Raw genomic sequence first — 15,084 nt, 5'->3', positions numbered from 1 at the left:
ACTGAGCTCCCATGACCCTCTGAGCTCCCATTGCCCTCTGAACTCCCATTGCCCTCTGAACTCCCATTGCCCTCTGAGCTCCCATTGCTCACTGAGCTCCCATTGCCCTCTGAGCTCCCATTGCCCTCTGAACTCCCATTGCCCTCTGAGCTCCCATTACCCTCTGAGCTCCCATCGCCCAATGAGCTCCCATTGCCCTCTGAACGCCCATTACCCTCTGAGTTCCCATTACCCTCTGAGCTCCCATTGCCCTCTGAGCTCCCATTACCCTCTGAACTCCCATTACCCTCTGAGTTCCCATTACCCTCTGAGCTCCCATTGTTCACTGAGCTCCCATTGCCCTCTGAGCTCCCATTAACCTCTGAGCTCCCATTGCCCTCTGAACTCCCATTGCCCACTGAGCTCCCATGGCTCACTGAGCTGCCATTGCCCTCTGAGCTCCCATTGCCCTCTGAACTCCCATTGCCCTCTGAACTCCCATTGCCCACTGATCTCCCATGGCTCACTGAGCTCCCATTGCCCTCTGAGCTCCCATTGCCCTCTGAGCTCCCATTGCTCACTGAGCTCTCATTGCTCACTGAGCTCCCATTGCTCACTGAGCTCTCATTGCTCACTGAGCTCCCATTGCCCTCTGAGCTCTCATTGCCCTCTGAGCTCCCATTACCCTCCGAGCTCCCATTGCCCTCTGAGCTCCCATTGCTCACGGAGCTCCCATTGCCCTCTGAGCTCCCATTGCCCTCTGAGCTCCCATTGCCCTCTGAGCTCCCATTGACCTCTGAGATCCCATTGCTCTCGAAGCTCCCATTACCCTCTGAGCTCCCATTGCCCTCTGAGCTCCCATTACCCTCTGAGCTTCCATTGCCCTCTGAGCTCTCATTGCCCTCTGAGCTCCCATTACCCTCTGAGCTTCCATTGCCCTCTGAGCTCTCATTGCCCTCTGAGCTCCCATTACCCTCTGAGCTCCCATTGCCCTCTGAGCTCCCATTGCTCACTGAGCTCCCATTGCTCACTGAGCTCCCATTGCCCTCTGAACTCTCATTGCCCTCTGAGCTCCCATTGCCCTCTGAACTCCCATTGCCCTCTGAGCTCCCATTGCCCTCTGAACTCCCATTGCCCTCTGAGCTCCCATTGCTGTCTGAGTTCCCATTACCCTCTGAGCTCCCATTGCTCACTGAGCTCCCATTGCCCTCTGAACTCTCATTGCCCTCTGTGCTCCAATTGCCCTCTGAGCTCCCATTGCCCTCTGAACTCCCATTGCCCTCTGTTCTTCCATTGCCATCTGAGCTCCCATTGCCCTCTGTTCTCCCATTGTCCAAGGATCTCCAATTGCTCACTGTGCTCCAATTGTCCTCAGAGCTCCCATTGCTCACTGAGCTCCCATTGCTCTCTGTGCTCCAATTGCCCTCTGAGCTCACATTGACCTCTGAGCTCCCATTGCCCTCTGAGCTCCCATTGCCCTCTGAACTCCCATTGCCCTCTGAGCTCCCATTGCTCTCTGAGCTCTCATTGCTCTCTGAGCTCCCATGACCCTCTGAGCTCCCATTGCCCTCTGAGCTCCCATTGCTCACTGAGCTCCCATTGCTCACTGAGCTCCCATTACCCTCTGAGCTCCCATTACCCTCTGAGCTCCCATTACCCTCTGAGCTCCCATTGCTCACTGAGCTCCCATTGCCCTCTGAGCTCCCATTGCTCACTGAGCTCCCATTGCCCTCTGAGCTCCCATTGCCCTCTGAGCTCCCATTGCCCTCTGAGCTCCCATTACCCTCTGAGCTCCCATTGCCCTCTGAGCTCGCATTGCTCACTGAGCTCCCATTGCCCTCTGAGCTCCCATTGCCCTCTGAGCTCCCATTGCCCTCTGAACTCCCATTGCCCTCTGAGCTCCCATTGCCCTCTGAGCTCCCATTGCTCACTGAGCTCCCATTGCCCTCTGAGCTCCCATTGCCCTAGCTCTGTAGTTACCAGCTCCTCCTCAGAACAGCTTCCTCGGACTTAAACATAGCACAGAACAGGCCCTTAGACCCACAATGTTGTGCCTCGACTTAATCCCAATGTAAAATAAAGTAACTTAACCTACGTACCCCTCAACTCACTGCTCTCCACGTGTATGTCCAGCAGTCACTTAAATGTCCCCAATGACCCTGCTTCCACCACCACGGCTGGTAACGCATTCCATGCATTCACAGCTCTCTGTGTAAAGAACCTACCTCTGATGTCTCCTTTATACCTTCCTCCTAATATCTTCAAACTATGACTTCTCGTACCAGTCTATCCTGCCCTGGGGAAACATCTCTGGCTATTGACTCAATCTATTCCTCTCATTATCTTGTTTCCCTCGATCAGGTCTCCTCTCTTCCTCCTTCTCTCCAGAGAGAAAAGTCTGAGCTTATTCAAGCTTTCTTCATACGGCAAGCCCTCCAGTCCAGGCAACATCCTGGTAAACCTTCTTTGCACCCTCTCCAAAGCCTCTGTATCTTTCCTATAGTAGGGCGACTAGAACTGGACACAATATTCCAAGTGTGATCTCACCAGGAACTTGTAGAGCTGCAGCAAAACCTCGCGGCTCTTAAACTCTACCCCCCCTGTTAATGAAAGCCAAGACACCACATGCTTTAGATTACTTACAGTGTGGAAACAGGCCCTTCGGCCCAACAAGTCCACACCACCCCGCCGAAGCGCAACCCACCCATACCCCTACAATCTACCCCTTACTTAACACTACGGGCAATTTAGCATAGCCAATTCACCTGACCTGCACATCTTTGGACTGTGGGAGGAAACCGGAGCACCCGGAGGAAACCCACGCAGACGCGGGGAGAATGTGCAAACTCCACACAGACAGCCGCCTGAGGCGGGAATTGAACCCAGGTCTCTGGCGCTGTGAGGCAGCAGTGCTAACCACTGTGCCACCGTGCCGCCTTTCCTAACAACCCTATCCACTTGGTGGCAACTTTCGAGGGATCTATGTACTTGCACACCCAGGTCCCTCTGTTCCTCTACACTGCCAAGAATCCTGTCTTTAATCCTCTATTCAGCATTCGAGTTTGACCTTGACCTTCCAAAATGCATCACTTCGCATTTATCCAGGTTGAACTCCATCTGCCATTTCTCAGCCCAGCTCTGCAGCCTGCGTAGCCCTCTATACTATCGACAACATCTCCAACCTTTGTCTCAACTGCAAATTTACTAACCCACCCCTCAACCTCCTCATCCAAGTCATTTATAAAAACTACAAAGAGCAGAGGCCTAAGTACTGAGCCCTGCGGGACCCCACTCAACACAGACCTCCAGGCAGAATACTTTCCATCTGCAACCAACTCTCTGCCTTCTGTCAGCCAGCCAATTCTGAATCCAGACAGCCAAAATCTCCCTGTACCCCATACTCCCTGACTTTATGAATGAGCCTACCATGGGGAACCCTATCAAGTGCCTTGCTGAAGTCCATATACACCACATCCACTGTTCGACCGTCATCAACCTGTCTTGACACCTCCTCAAAGAACTCAATAAGATTTGTGAGGCATGACCTGCCCCTCACAAAGCCATACTGTCTACCTTTAATCACACTATGCTTTGCCAAATAGTCATAAATTCTATCCCTCAGAATTCTTTCCACAACTTTGCTGACCACAGACATAAGACTGACTGGTCTGTAATTGCCAGCGATTTCCCTATTGCCCTTCTTTAAAAGTGGAACAACATTTGCCTCCTTCCAATCCTCCGGTATGACTCCCGTGGAGAGTAAGGAGGCAAAGATCCTCACCAGCAGATTAGCAACCTCCTTTCTCACTTCCCGGAGCAGCCCAGGATAAATCTGGTCTGGCCCTGGGGACTTATCAATCTTAATGTTTTCCAAAATTTCTAGCACACTATCTTCATCAATCTTGATCTGGTCGAGACTGTATCTCAGCCCCTCTATGTCTTCATTTACAATAAGTTCCCTTTCCTCGGTGAAAGCCGAAGCAAAAAACTCATTTAGGGCTTCCCCTATCTGCTCAGACTCCACACACACGTTCCCTCCACTATTCCTGATCGGCCCGACATCCTCTCTGATCAGAAAATCCTTGTACTAGGAAAAGGCCAACACTGCCCTAACTGAGCAAGGATCTAATATTCTAGATAGAGAAAGGAATCTTGAAATTGATAGGGCGGCCAGTCCTGATTATACCCATCAGAATGCTTAACTTTTGAAAAAGACATGGAACTTGTAAATGTTGACATTTGTAGGAATCTAGGTGTGCTCATATATAGAGCACAGGGAGGTAACATATAGGTACAGCAAACGATTAGGAAGACAAATATCATGTGGGCCGTTAACGTAAGGCAATTAGAATACAGCCGTCCCCAGTTTATGAACATTTGACTCCTACTTACAAATGCGATCTCATATAGGGGTGTAGTTTTAAAGACCAACAGATAAACATTTCCTGCCATTCCAAACAGCTCCTTTATATTGTCCTGCATTGTGTTCTAACTCATACAAGTTGGGAATGAAGAGCTCTTGTTAATATGAGAGCCAATTGATGAGACCACACCTGGGGCATGCTGGGTACTTTTCCTCTCTGTGTTTAATGTGTATAAACTAGGATTTGAAGTGGACCATTCGGCCCCTCGGACCTGTTTTGCTGTTCAGTAAGATCTGTTTGTGTTTTGAATTTCACATTCCATCTCTATCTGAACACCTCCTGCCTGTCGGACATCTATCCACCTCCGTTTTATATTCACTGACCCCTCCCCAGCTTCCATCACCTCCTGGGACACAATTTCAAATTCTCGTAACCCTCAGGGAGAATAACGATCCCTTCATCTCGGTGCAGAAATACAGTACCCCCCCACCAAGGTTCCGGACTCATCCCCAACAGGAAACATCTTTTCTACATCCACCTTGTCAAGACCGTTCAGGATCTTACACACTTCAATCAACTCACCCCTCACTCCCTGAACTCAGTTGGAAACAAGTCCAGTCCATCTGACCTTTCCCCAAAACTCAGCTCACTCATTCCAGGTCTCAATCCAATAAATCTCCTCTGAACTGTCTCCAATTCATTTCCGTCCTTCCTTACACAAGGAGACTGGAACTGTACACAGTATTTGAGAAATTAGGTTAAACGTAGGCTTTATTTTCTCCAGTGTGGAGAATTTCGTTCTCAGGGTTATATTTTCAAGGTGAGCGGAGAGACATTTAAAAAGGACATAAGGGGTTGCTTCACGTGTGGAATGAATCTCCTGAGGAAATGGTGGGTCTGGGTACAATGACAATATTTAAAGACATTTGGATAAGTAGATGAATTGGAGGAGTATGGGCCAAGGGCAGGTAGGTGGGCCGAGTTTAGTTTGGGATTATGTTCAGCATGGATGGGCTGAAGGGTCTGTATGATGCAATGTCATTTCCACGCTGTATGACTATGTGCTGTCACCAGTGCCCCTGTATAACTGAAGCATCATGTCGCCGGATATGGCCAACTCTTTGCAAGCTCCAGCGTGCAGATCTAAGTTTCCTATTTCCTACAATCGTTCTCCCCTACTGTTGTTAGAATACTGAATGGACTCACAAACTCTTAAAAATCCCACAATCCAGCCCACTCCAATCCCACAATCTAGCCCAATCCAATCCTGTACCTGTGTTTTTGTTTTTACTATCTATTATTTACCTATTATTTACTTAACTCTGTGATCTGCCTGTATCGCTTGCGAGACAAAGCTTTTCACTGTGCCTCGTACATGTGACAATAAATTCAGTTCAGTTCAATTTCTTACTTTCAAGCTTAATTCCTTGATAGTGTCTAATTAACCTTCTTGATTATGTGCTGTACCCGTTCAATCTCTCTGTACCTCCGAATTCTCCAGTCCTTCTCCAGTTGAGTGACACTCCTTCCTCATTTTTCCTACCAAAGTGATCAAGTTTACATTTTCCGACATTGCACTCCAAGAGGCTTTTGCCCGTTCACTCAACTTAACTATATCCTTCTGCAAAGCCCTTATTTCTTATTCATAACATACCTTGCTACCAATCTTTGTATCATTGACAAGGGCGTCCCCTTCCCTCAACTCAGTCAAGGAAGAAAGGATAGATAGTTTCTAGCTAAGGTTCACCAGCCTGCTTCCTGGGGTCAGAGGTTTTTTTCAATGAGGAGAGGTTGAGGAGTTTGGGCTGAAATTCTCTGGGGTTCAGAAGAACAAGATGCAGCCTCATTGTAACATTCAGCACTCTGCACGGGCCTGACAGGGTAGGCACTGAGAAATGGGCTTCCCCTGAATGGGGAAACTGAAACTCTGGGACGCAGTTAAGACTCAGATAAGGAGAAAAGGTTGCGAATCTTCGGAATTCCCTACCCCAGAGGGTGGAGGGGGTTTCATTGTTAAATATGTTTAAGGCTGGGAATAGAGAGAGATTTCATTTCTCAGGGCACCATGGATTATGAGGATTGGGCAGAAAATAAAACAGATGCCCATTTCAATCCCATATTCCAGACCATTCCTGTCCCATATTCCAGACCATTGCTGTCCCATATTCTAGACCATTCTAATCCCCAATTCAGCCCATTCCAAACCCCAATCCTGTCCATTCCAATCCCACAATCGAGACAATTCCAATCCCACAATCCAGACTGTTCCAATCCCATATTCTAGCCCTTTCCAATTCCCAATTCAGCGCATTCCAATCCCACAATCCAGACCATTCCAATCCCACAATCCAGACTATTCCAATCTCATATTCCATCCCATTCCAATCCCACAATCCAGACCATTTCAATCCCACAATCCAGACCATTCCAATCCCACAATCCAGACTATTCCAATCTCATATTCCATCCCATTCCAATCCCACAATCCAGACCATTTCAATCCCACAATCCAGCCCATTCCAATCCCACAATCCAGACCATTCCAATCCCATATTCTAGCCCATTCCAATCCTCAATTCATCCCATTCCAATCCCACAATCCAGCTCATTCCAATCCCACAATCCAGCCCATTCCAATCCCACAATCCAGACCATTCCAATCCCATATTCTAGCCCATTCCAATCCCCAATTCATCCCATTCCAATCCCACAATCCAGCCCATTTCAATCCCACAATCCAGACTATTCCAATCCCACAATCCAGCCCATTCCAATCCCACAATCCATACTATTCCATTCCCATATTCTGGCCCATTCCAATCCCACAATCCAGCCCATTCCAATCCCACAATCCGGACTATTCCAATCCCCAGTCCAGCCTATTCCAATCCCACAATTCAGCCCATTGCAATCCCCAATTCAGCCCAATCCAATCCCACAATCCAGACCATTCCAATCCCATATTCTAGCCACTACGATCCCACAATCCAGCCCATTCTAATCCCATATTCTAGCCACTACGATCCCACAATCCAGCCCATTCCAATCCCACAATCCGGACTATTCCAATCCCCAGTCCAGCCTATTCCAATCCCACAATTCAGCCCATTGCAATCCCCAATTCAGCCCAATCCAATCCCACAATCCAGACCATTCCAATCCCATATTCTAGCCACTACGATCCCACAATCCAGACCATTCCAATCCCATATTCTAGCCACTACGATCCCACAATCCAGACCATTCCAATCCCATATTCTAGCCACTACGATCCCACAATCCAGCCCATTCTAATCCCATGCGGGTCCCAGTGTTTCAGAGCCAGATTCGGGTTCCCTTTAAACGGTGGTGGTGGTGGAGGGGTCTAATCCATCACCGAACCGGCCAGTGAATTCCCGGCGTCCCCCCGTCCCCCCCTCTCCACGGACCGCGGTCGGTTACACAGCAAGATCCCACCCATCCCGTCGTTGTCGGTAGCTGCTGTCAGGAATGTGGTCGCCAGGGGGCGGGTGTCGGAGATCGCTCAACCTTCACTTCTCCCCCAAAAAGGGAAGCAGCGGCTGGAGCTGGGTCTGGGGCTGGGGAGCATCAGTGGCCAGTGGGAGAGAGAGAGAAGCAGAGGCGGCGGTGGGGGGGGGAGGAAGAGTGCCCTGCATTGCGATGGCGCCGGTGCTGGTTGTGCTGCTCCTGTCTCTCTGCGGTGCCCAGGCTGCGATGGATTCCTGCTATGAGCCGGCCACAGGGAGAGCGCAGAGGTGTATGCCCGAGTTCTGCAACGCTGCCTTCGGCAGGACGGTACTGGCCAGCCATGTGTGCGGCTCTCCCGGCCCGGAGGAGTTCTGCCTGCAGACCGGGGTGACGGGAGTCACCAAATCCTGCCACCTCTGTGATGCCCACGACAGCCACAACGCCAGCCTCCTGAATGACTTCCACAGTGAAGAGGAGCCCACTTGGTGGCAGAGTCCGTCTATGCTGCACGGAATCCAGTTCCCCAACTCTGTCAACCTGACCCTGCATCTGGGTGAGTGAGTGAGGGACAGCACAGGGGATGGGGGGGCTCTCTGTACTGTCCATCCTCTCAGCAACCCTCCTTCACTCCTTTACAATCTCTCAGTGAACTCTCCAGCCACTTGCAGTTGCAGTTGTGGCTCACTTGTTACAGAGCTGAAAATGTGCTGCTGGAAAAGCACACTAGGTCAGGCAGCATCCAAGGAGCAGGAGATTCCTGAAGCAGGGCTCATGCCCGAAATGTCTATTCTCCTGCTCCTTGGAAGCTGCCTGACCTGCTGCTCTTTTCCAGCAACACATTTTCAGCTCTGATCTCCAGCATCTGCAGTCCTCACTTTCTCCTCACTTGTTACAGTGCTCGGTAATAATTGTTTCATTTTTAAAAAAGCATGGTTTCTGGTGTGATGCAGCAGTAGTGTCCCCACCTTTGAGCCAGGAGGTCTAGGTACAGGTCCCACCTGCTCCAGAGGGGTGTTATGACATAGAATCATAGAGAGTCAGGGAGATGTACAGCACGGAAGCAAACCCTTCGGTCCAACCCGTCCATGCCGACCCGATATCCCAACCCAATCTAGTCCCACCTGCCAGCACCCGGCCCATATCCCTCCAAACCCTTCCTATTCATATACCCATTCAAATGCCTCTTAAATGTTGCAGTTGTACCAGCCTCCATCACATCCTCTGGCAGCTACATCTGTGCAACAGGCTGGTTAAAGAGCGACTGTTGGAGAAACTCAGCAGGTCTGACTGCGCAGGGAGAGAAACTGAGTTAATGTTTAATGAGCAGATGGGTTCGTTTCTCTTTCTCAAATTTCTGAGGAAGGGTCATTCGGCCTGAAACGTTAACCCCGATTTCTCTCCACAGATGCTGACAGACCTGCTGAGCTTTTCCAGCAACCTCTGTTTTTGTTGTTGTATTTATCGTTAAGCGTTTCTGTGGGGAGGTCATTTATTAAACTCTGGGTGAATTTGCAAACTTTACATCGAGTGAGCGGTTAGTGACCATTGGCAGTCCCTTGTGAAACTTGCTGGTGACTGGGTGCTTTGTGAAATTAATAATAAACCCAGCTCGCTTGCTCCAATTCTTGGGTGAATTGCAAAGTTTGGAAATGATTTGAGTACTTTGTTACAACCCTGGGCATCTCGCTGCGATCCAGTTGTGAAACTTATTACTGAGAGAGTATTCCAATTTACAGCAAGGACTGGGATTCCCGCACCTTCTTAGACATAAGCTCTGGTGGGATCGGGAAGGATGAGGGAGATCCAGTAGATGTAGTGTACCTGGACTTTCAGAAAGTTTTTGATAAAGTCCCCCATAGGAGGTTAGTGAGCAAAATTAGGGCACATGGTATTGGGGGCAAAGTACTAACTTGGATTGAAAATTGGTTGGCTGATAGGAAACAAAGAGTAGTGATAAACGGCTCCATTTCGGAATGGCAGGCAGTGACCAGTGGGGTACCGCAGGGATCAGTATTGGAAACGCAGCTTTTTACAATATATGTTAATGATATAGAAGATGGTATTAGCAATAACATTAGCAAATTTGCTGATGATACTAAGCTGGGTGGCAGGGTGAAATGTGATGAGGATGTTAGGAGATTACAGGGTGACCTGGACAAGTTAGGTGAGTGGTCAGTTGCATGGCAGATGCAGTTTAATGTGGATAAATATATGGTTATCCACTTTGGTGGCAAGAACAGGAAGGCAGATTACTACCTAAATGGAATCAATTTAGGTAAAGGGGCAGTACAGAGAGATCTGGGTGTTCTTGTACACCAGTCAATGAAGGTAAGCATGCAGGTACAGCAGGTAGTGAAGAAGGCTAATAGCATGCTGGCCTTCATAACAAGAGGGATTGAGTTTAGAAGCAAAGAGGTTCTTCTGTAGCTGTACAGGGCCCTGGTGAGACCACACCTGGAGTACTGTGTGCAGTTCTGGTCTCCAAATTTGAGGAAAGACATTCTGGCTATTGAGGGAGTGCAACGTAGGTTCACGAGGTCAATTCCTGGAATGGCGGGATTACCTTACGCTGAAAGACTGGAGCGACTGGGCTTGTATACCCTTGAGTTTAGAAGACTGAGAGGGGATCTGATTGAGACATAACATTATTAAAGGATTGGACACTCTGGAGGCAGGAAACATGTTTCCGCTGATGGGTGAGTGCCAAACCAGAGGACACAATTTAAAAATACGGTGTAGACCATTTAGGACAGAGATGAGGAGAAACTTCTTCACCCAGAGAGTGGTGGCTGTGTGGAATGCTCTGCCCCAGAGGGCAGTGGAGGCCCAGTCTCTGGATTCATTTAAGAAAGAATTGGATAGAGCTCTCAAAGATAGTGGAATCAAGGGTTACGGAGATAAGGCAGGAACAGGATACTGATTAAGGATGATCAGCCATGATCATATTGAATGGTGGTGCAGGCTCGAAGGGCAGAATGGCCTACTCCTGCACCTATTGTCTATTGTCTATTATCAGGGAGATGGAGATCTCCTTTCACACCCCCTTAGCCCTTCCCAGGACCCTGGGAGTTGGAACAGATTTCCCTCTGATCAGTTTGTCTGCTCTGTTGGTGTGGAGAGAGGTGGATTGCTGTTTGCTCTCTGTTGACTGGATTTGTGTTGGTGAGAGACCCCCTGTTTGTGAGCCGCTCCACGTCCCTGTACTTTCTGGAAGTTGATCCCAACCGGACCCCTGCCTCCAAAGTCAAATCTAAAAAAAGCTAACGTCAAACTGAATAATTTTAAATGAATTAATCCCTGGGAACATTACTGAACACAACAAATGCTGGAGCTCACCGCCTGTTAGGCACCATACATGGAGAGGGAGAGAGAGAGAGAGAGAGAACAACATGTTGACAGTCTTTAATGATAACAATTGATCAGAGATGATGTGGAGGGGGCAACATTAATGCCAGAGTTGGGGTTGGGGTTGGGGTTGGGGTTGGGGTTGGGGTTTGGGGTTGGGGTTGGGGTTGGGGTTGGGGTTGGGGTTGGGGTTTGGGGGGGGGGATTGGTGTTGGGGGAGGTGTAGTGGGTGTGGGGTGCTGGGGAGAAAGGCTGTTGATCGTTCACATTAAGTAATGGGAACGTGAGAATGGTGTGCCAGGGACCCAGGCTCGATTCTAGTCTCGGGGGACTGTGTGGAGTTTGCACGTTCTCTCTGTGTCGGCGTGGGGTTTCCTCTGGGTGCTCCGGTTTCCTCCCACAGTCTAAAGATGTGCAGGTTAAGGCGGATTGGCTGTGGGAAATTGCCCATGGTATTAGGTGCATTAGTCAGAGGGGAAATGGGTCTGGGTGGGTTACTCTTCGGAGGGTCGGTGTGGACTTGCTGGGCCGAAGGGCCTGTTTGTACACTGTAGGGAATCAAATCTAACTGCCAGACCTGAAAGGACAGTAAGTGGGATGGGGGAGGAAAGGGAACACAGGACGTGGTAACAGGAACATTACTTGATTAGGTGGTTATTTTTAAAGGTCAAGAATCAATTGGTGGCAATCTTCAGACTCAGCGTTAGACACCCATTGGCAGGCGCTAGGATCCAAGCGGAATACTCAAAACCCTTCACTCAATCAGGTGAGGCTTAATCTAGTATGGCCTATCACTGAAGGGTATGCAAATAAAATCCTGGCAGACCAAGCCATAGAGTTTGCATCCAGCAGTCACTTGGTTAATGCCAGGGTACAGGCAACTGGTTCATTGGGCTCCAGGGTCAAGTTGCCACCAGGTGCTGGGCAGGGTATGGGTGTACCTTTCATGGGAGCTGAGCATCACTGGTGAGGCCATTATTTGATGGCCATCCCTAATCGCCCATGGCCTGTGCTATGAAGATATCTGCAGTCAGCGCCTGGTTCTCATAGGCTCCTCTTTGGAGATTTTCAGTGTCACCTTCAATGTCACCTCCCTCAGCACTGACCCTCGGACTGTGCGGAACTCCCTCAGCACTGACCCTCCGACAGTGCGGCACTCCCTCAGCACTGACCCTCCAACAGTGCGGCACTCCCTCAGCACTGACCCTCGGACTGTGCGGCTCTCCCTCAGCACTGACCCTCCAACAGTGCGGCACTCCCTCAGCACTGACCCTCGGACTGTGCGGAACTCCCTCAGCACTGACCCTCCGACAGTGCGGCACTCCCTCAGCACTGACCCTCCAACAGTGCGGCACTCCCTCAGCACCGACCCTCGGACTGTGTGGCTCTCCCTCAGCACTGACCCTCCAACAGTGCGGCGCTCCCTCAGCACTGACCCTCCAACAGTGCGGCACACCCTTAGCGCTGACCCTCCAACAGTGCGGCACTCCCTCAGCGCTGACCCTCCGACAGTGCGGCACTCCCTCAGTGCTGACCCTCCGACAGTGCGGCACTCCCTCAGTGCTGACCCTCCGACAGTGCAGCACTCCTTCAGTACTGACCCTCCGACAATGTGGCACTCCCTCAGTGCTGACCCTCCGACAGTGCAGCACTCCCTCAGCACTGACCCTCTGACAGTGCGGCACACCCTCAGCACTGACCCTCGGACAGTGCAGCACTCCCTCAGCACTGACCCTCCGACAGTGTGGTACTCCCTCAGCACTGACCCTCTGACAGTGTAGTGCTCCCTCAGCACTGACCCTCCGACAGTGCGGCGCTCCCTCAGCACTGACCCTCCGACAGTGCGGCACTCCCTCAGCACTGACTCTCCAACAGTGCGGTGCTCCCTCAGCACTGACCCTCCGACAGTGCGGTGCTCCCTCAGCACTGACCCTCCGACAGTGCGGCACTCCCTCAGCACTGACCTTCTGACAGTGCGGTGCTCCCTCAGCACTGACCCTCCGACAGTGTGGTGCTCCCTCAGCACTGACCCTCCGACAGTGCGGCACTCCCTCAGCACTGACCTTCTGACAGTGCGGTGCTCCCTCAGCACTGACCCTCCGACAGTGCGGTGCTCCCTCAGCACTGACCCTCCGACAGTGCGGTGCTCCCTCAGCACTGACCCTCCGACAGTGCGGTGCTCCCTCAGCACTGACCCTCTGACAATGCGGTGCTCCCTCAGCACTGACCCTCCGATAATGCGGTGCTCCCTCAGCACTGACCCTCTGACAGTGCGGCACTCCCTCTGCACTGACTCTCCAACAGTGCGGTGCTACCTCAGCACTGACCCTCCGACAGTGCAGCACTCCTTCAGCACTGACCCTCCGACAGTGCGGTGCTACCTCAGCACTGACCCTCCGACAGTGCAGCACTCCTTCAGCACTGACCCTCTGACAGTGCGGCACTCCTTCAGCACTGACCCTCCGACAGAGCGGCGCTCCCTCAGCACTGACCCTCCGACAGTGCGGCACTCCTTCAGCACTGACCCTCCGACAGTGCGGCGCTCCCTCAGCACTGACCCTCCGACAGTGCGGCACTCCCTCAGCACTGACCCTCCGACAGTGCGGCACTCCCTCAGCACTGACTCTCCAACAGTGCAGTGCTCCCTCAGCACTGACCTTCTGACAGCGTAGCTCTGCGCTGAGGGAGCACCGGACTGTCGGAGGGTCAGTGCTGAGGGAGCGCCGCACTGTCAGAGATCCTGTTTTAAATGAAATTCTCTCCATATTATTTGACTGTAAAGTGGTTAGGATAGCCTGGGGGTGCTGTTCAGACCCAGGTTTTATGAAGGTTAATTTCATTTTAACCAGCATTTCAAGAGCACTTTTCCCAAACTCAGAAAATACCAAACCATCTTGGGATCCTCATTGGCTGTCCAGCACTCGATTAACACGTAAAGGCAGTGGTGCTATAGTAATGCAAGTTTATTCCTTCTTCAGTGAATTATCTACCCCCATGCTTTCTTGCCTTGGACTCATCTTTCAGGTTTCCCCCCCCATGTGTCACCCCTCCCCACCCCACCCTACCTTGCTCAGTTGTTGGCTACTTGGAGATAGCGTGCCCTATCTCTCCCCCTCCCTGCATGCCCCCTCTTCCCTTCTCCCCTCCCTCTCTCTCTCCCACTCCTACCCGTCCCCCTACCCTCTCTCTGTCCTCTCCCCTTGCTCCCTTTTCTCCTCTCTCTCTCACTCTCTCGCCCTCTCTCCTCCCCTCGCCCCCTCTCCTCTCCCCGCTCTTTCTCCACCTCCACCTGCTCCCCTATCCCTCCCCCCATCCCTCTCCCCTCCCTCTTCCCCCTTTCTCCCCTCTCCTTGTACATATCTGCTCTGTTTGAATGGGACGTGTTTGATCAAACAGCAGTGACGATTCTCAGTGTCGGTTCCTGAGTGAATCCAATTGATATTCCCGGGTTTACAGTCAGCATGAAGATATTACCCACAGTGACAATGAGGCTCATGAACAAATCAGGTTTGCTATTTTCCTGCTCAGCCACTGAACTGTAAACTGACCATCGTGTAGTTTATCAATGTGTCTGGGGATAAAGGGTTTGTCATTTGAGGAGTGGCTGAGGACTCTGGGGCTGTACTCAACGGAGTTTAGAAGGATGAGGGGGGGGATCTGATTGAAACGTACAGAATACTGAGGGGCCTGGATGGAGTGGACATGGTGAAGATATTTCCACTAGTCCGAGACACTAGGAGCCAAGGGCACAACCTCAGAGCAAAGGGACAACCCTTTAAAACTGAGATCAGGAGAATTCCTTCAGCCAGAGGGTGGGGAACCCATTGCTGCAGAGGGCTGTGAAGGCTGTGTATTTAAGACAGAGAGGGACAAGTTCTTGATGAGTAAGGGGATCAAGGGTTATGGGAAGAAGGCAGGAGAATGGGAT

The 15,084-nt window shown here is 51.0% G+C and overlaps 1 protein-coding gene across 1 annotated transcript in view; it reads left to right on the top strand.

The window, feature by feature from the left end:
* Nucleotides 1–7,946: 7,946 nt before the first annotated feature.
* Nucleotides 7,947–15,084, top strand: part of LOC140469256 (laminin subunit gamma-3-like) — a 107,229-nt gene continuing 100,091 nt past the window's right edge. Inside the window, 1 exon segment of the mRNA XM_072565592.1 lies at nucleotides 7,947–8,364. Coding sequence (XP_072421693.1) covers nucleotides 8,004–8,364 — 361 coding nt within the window. The 5' untranslated portion in view covers nucleotides 7,947–8,003.

The sequence above is a fragment of the Chiloscyllium punctatum genome, chromosome 49, assembly GCF_047496795.1.
Source record: "Chiloscyllium punctatum isolate Juve2018m chromosome 49, sChiPun1.3, whole genome shotgun sequence".
Taxonomy (NCBI): domain Eukaryota; kingdom Metazoa; phylum Chordata; class Chondrichthyes; order Orectolobiformes; family Hemiscylliidae; genus Chiloscyllium; species Chiloscyllium punctatum.
Note: the sequence above shows the minus strand (reverse complement) of the source record. Positions and strands in the feature narration are given on the sequence as shown.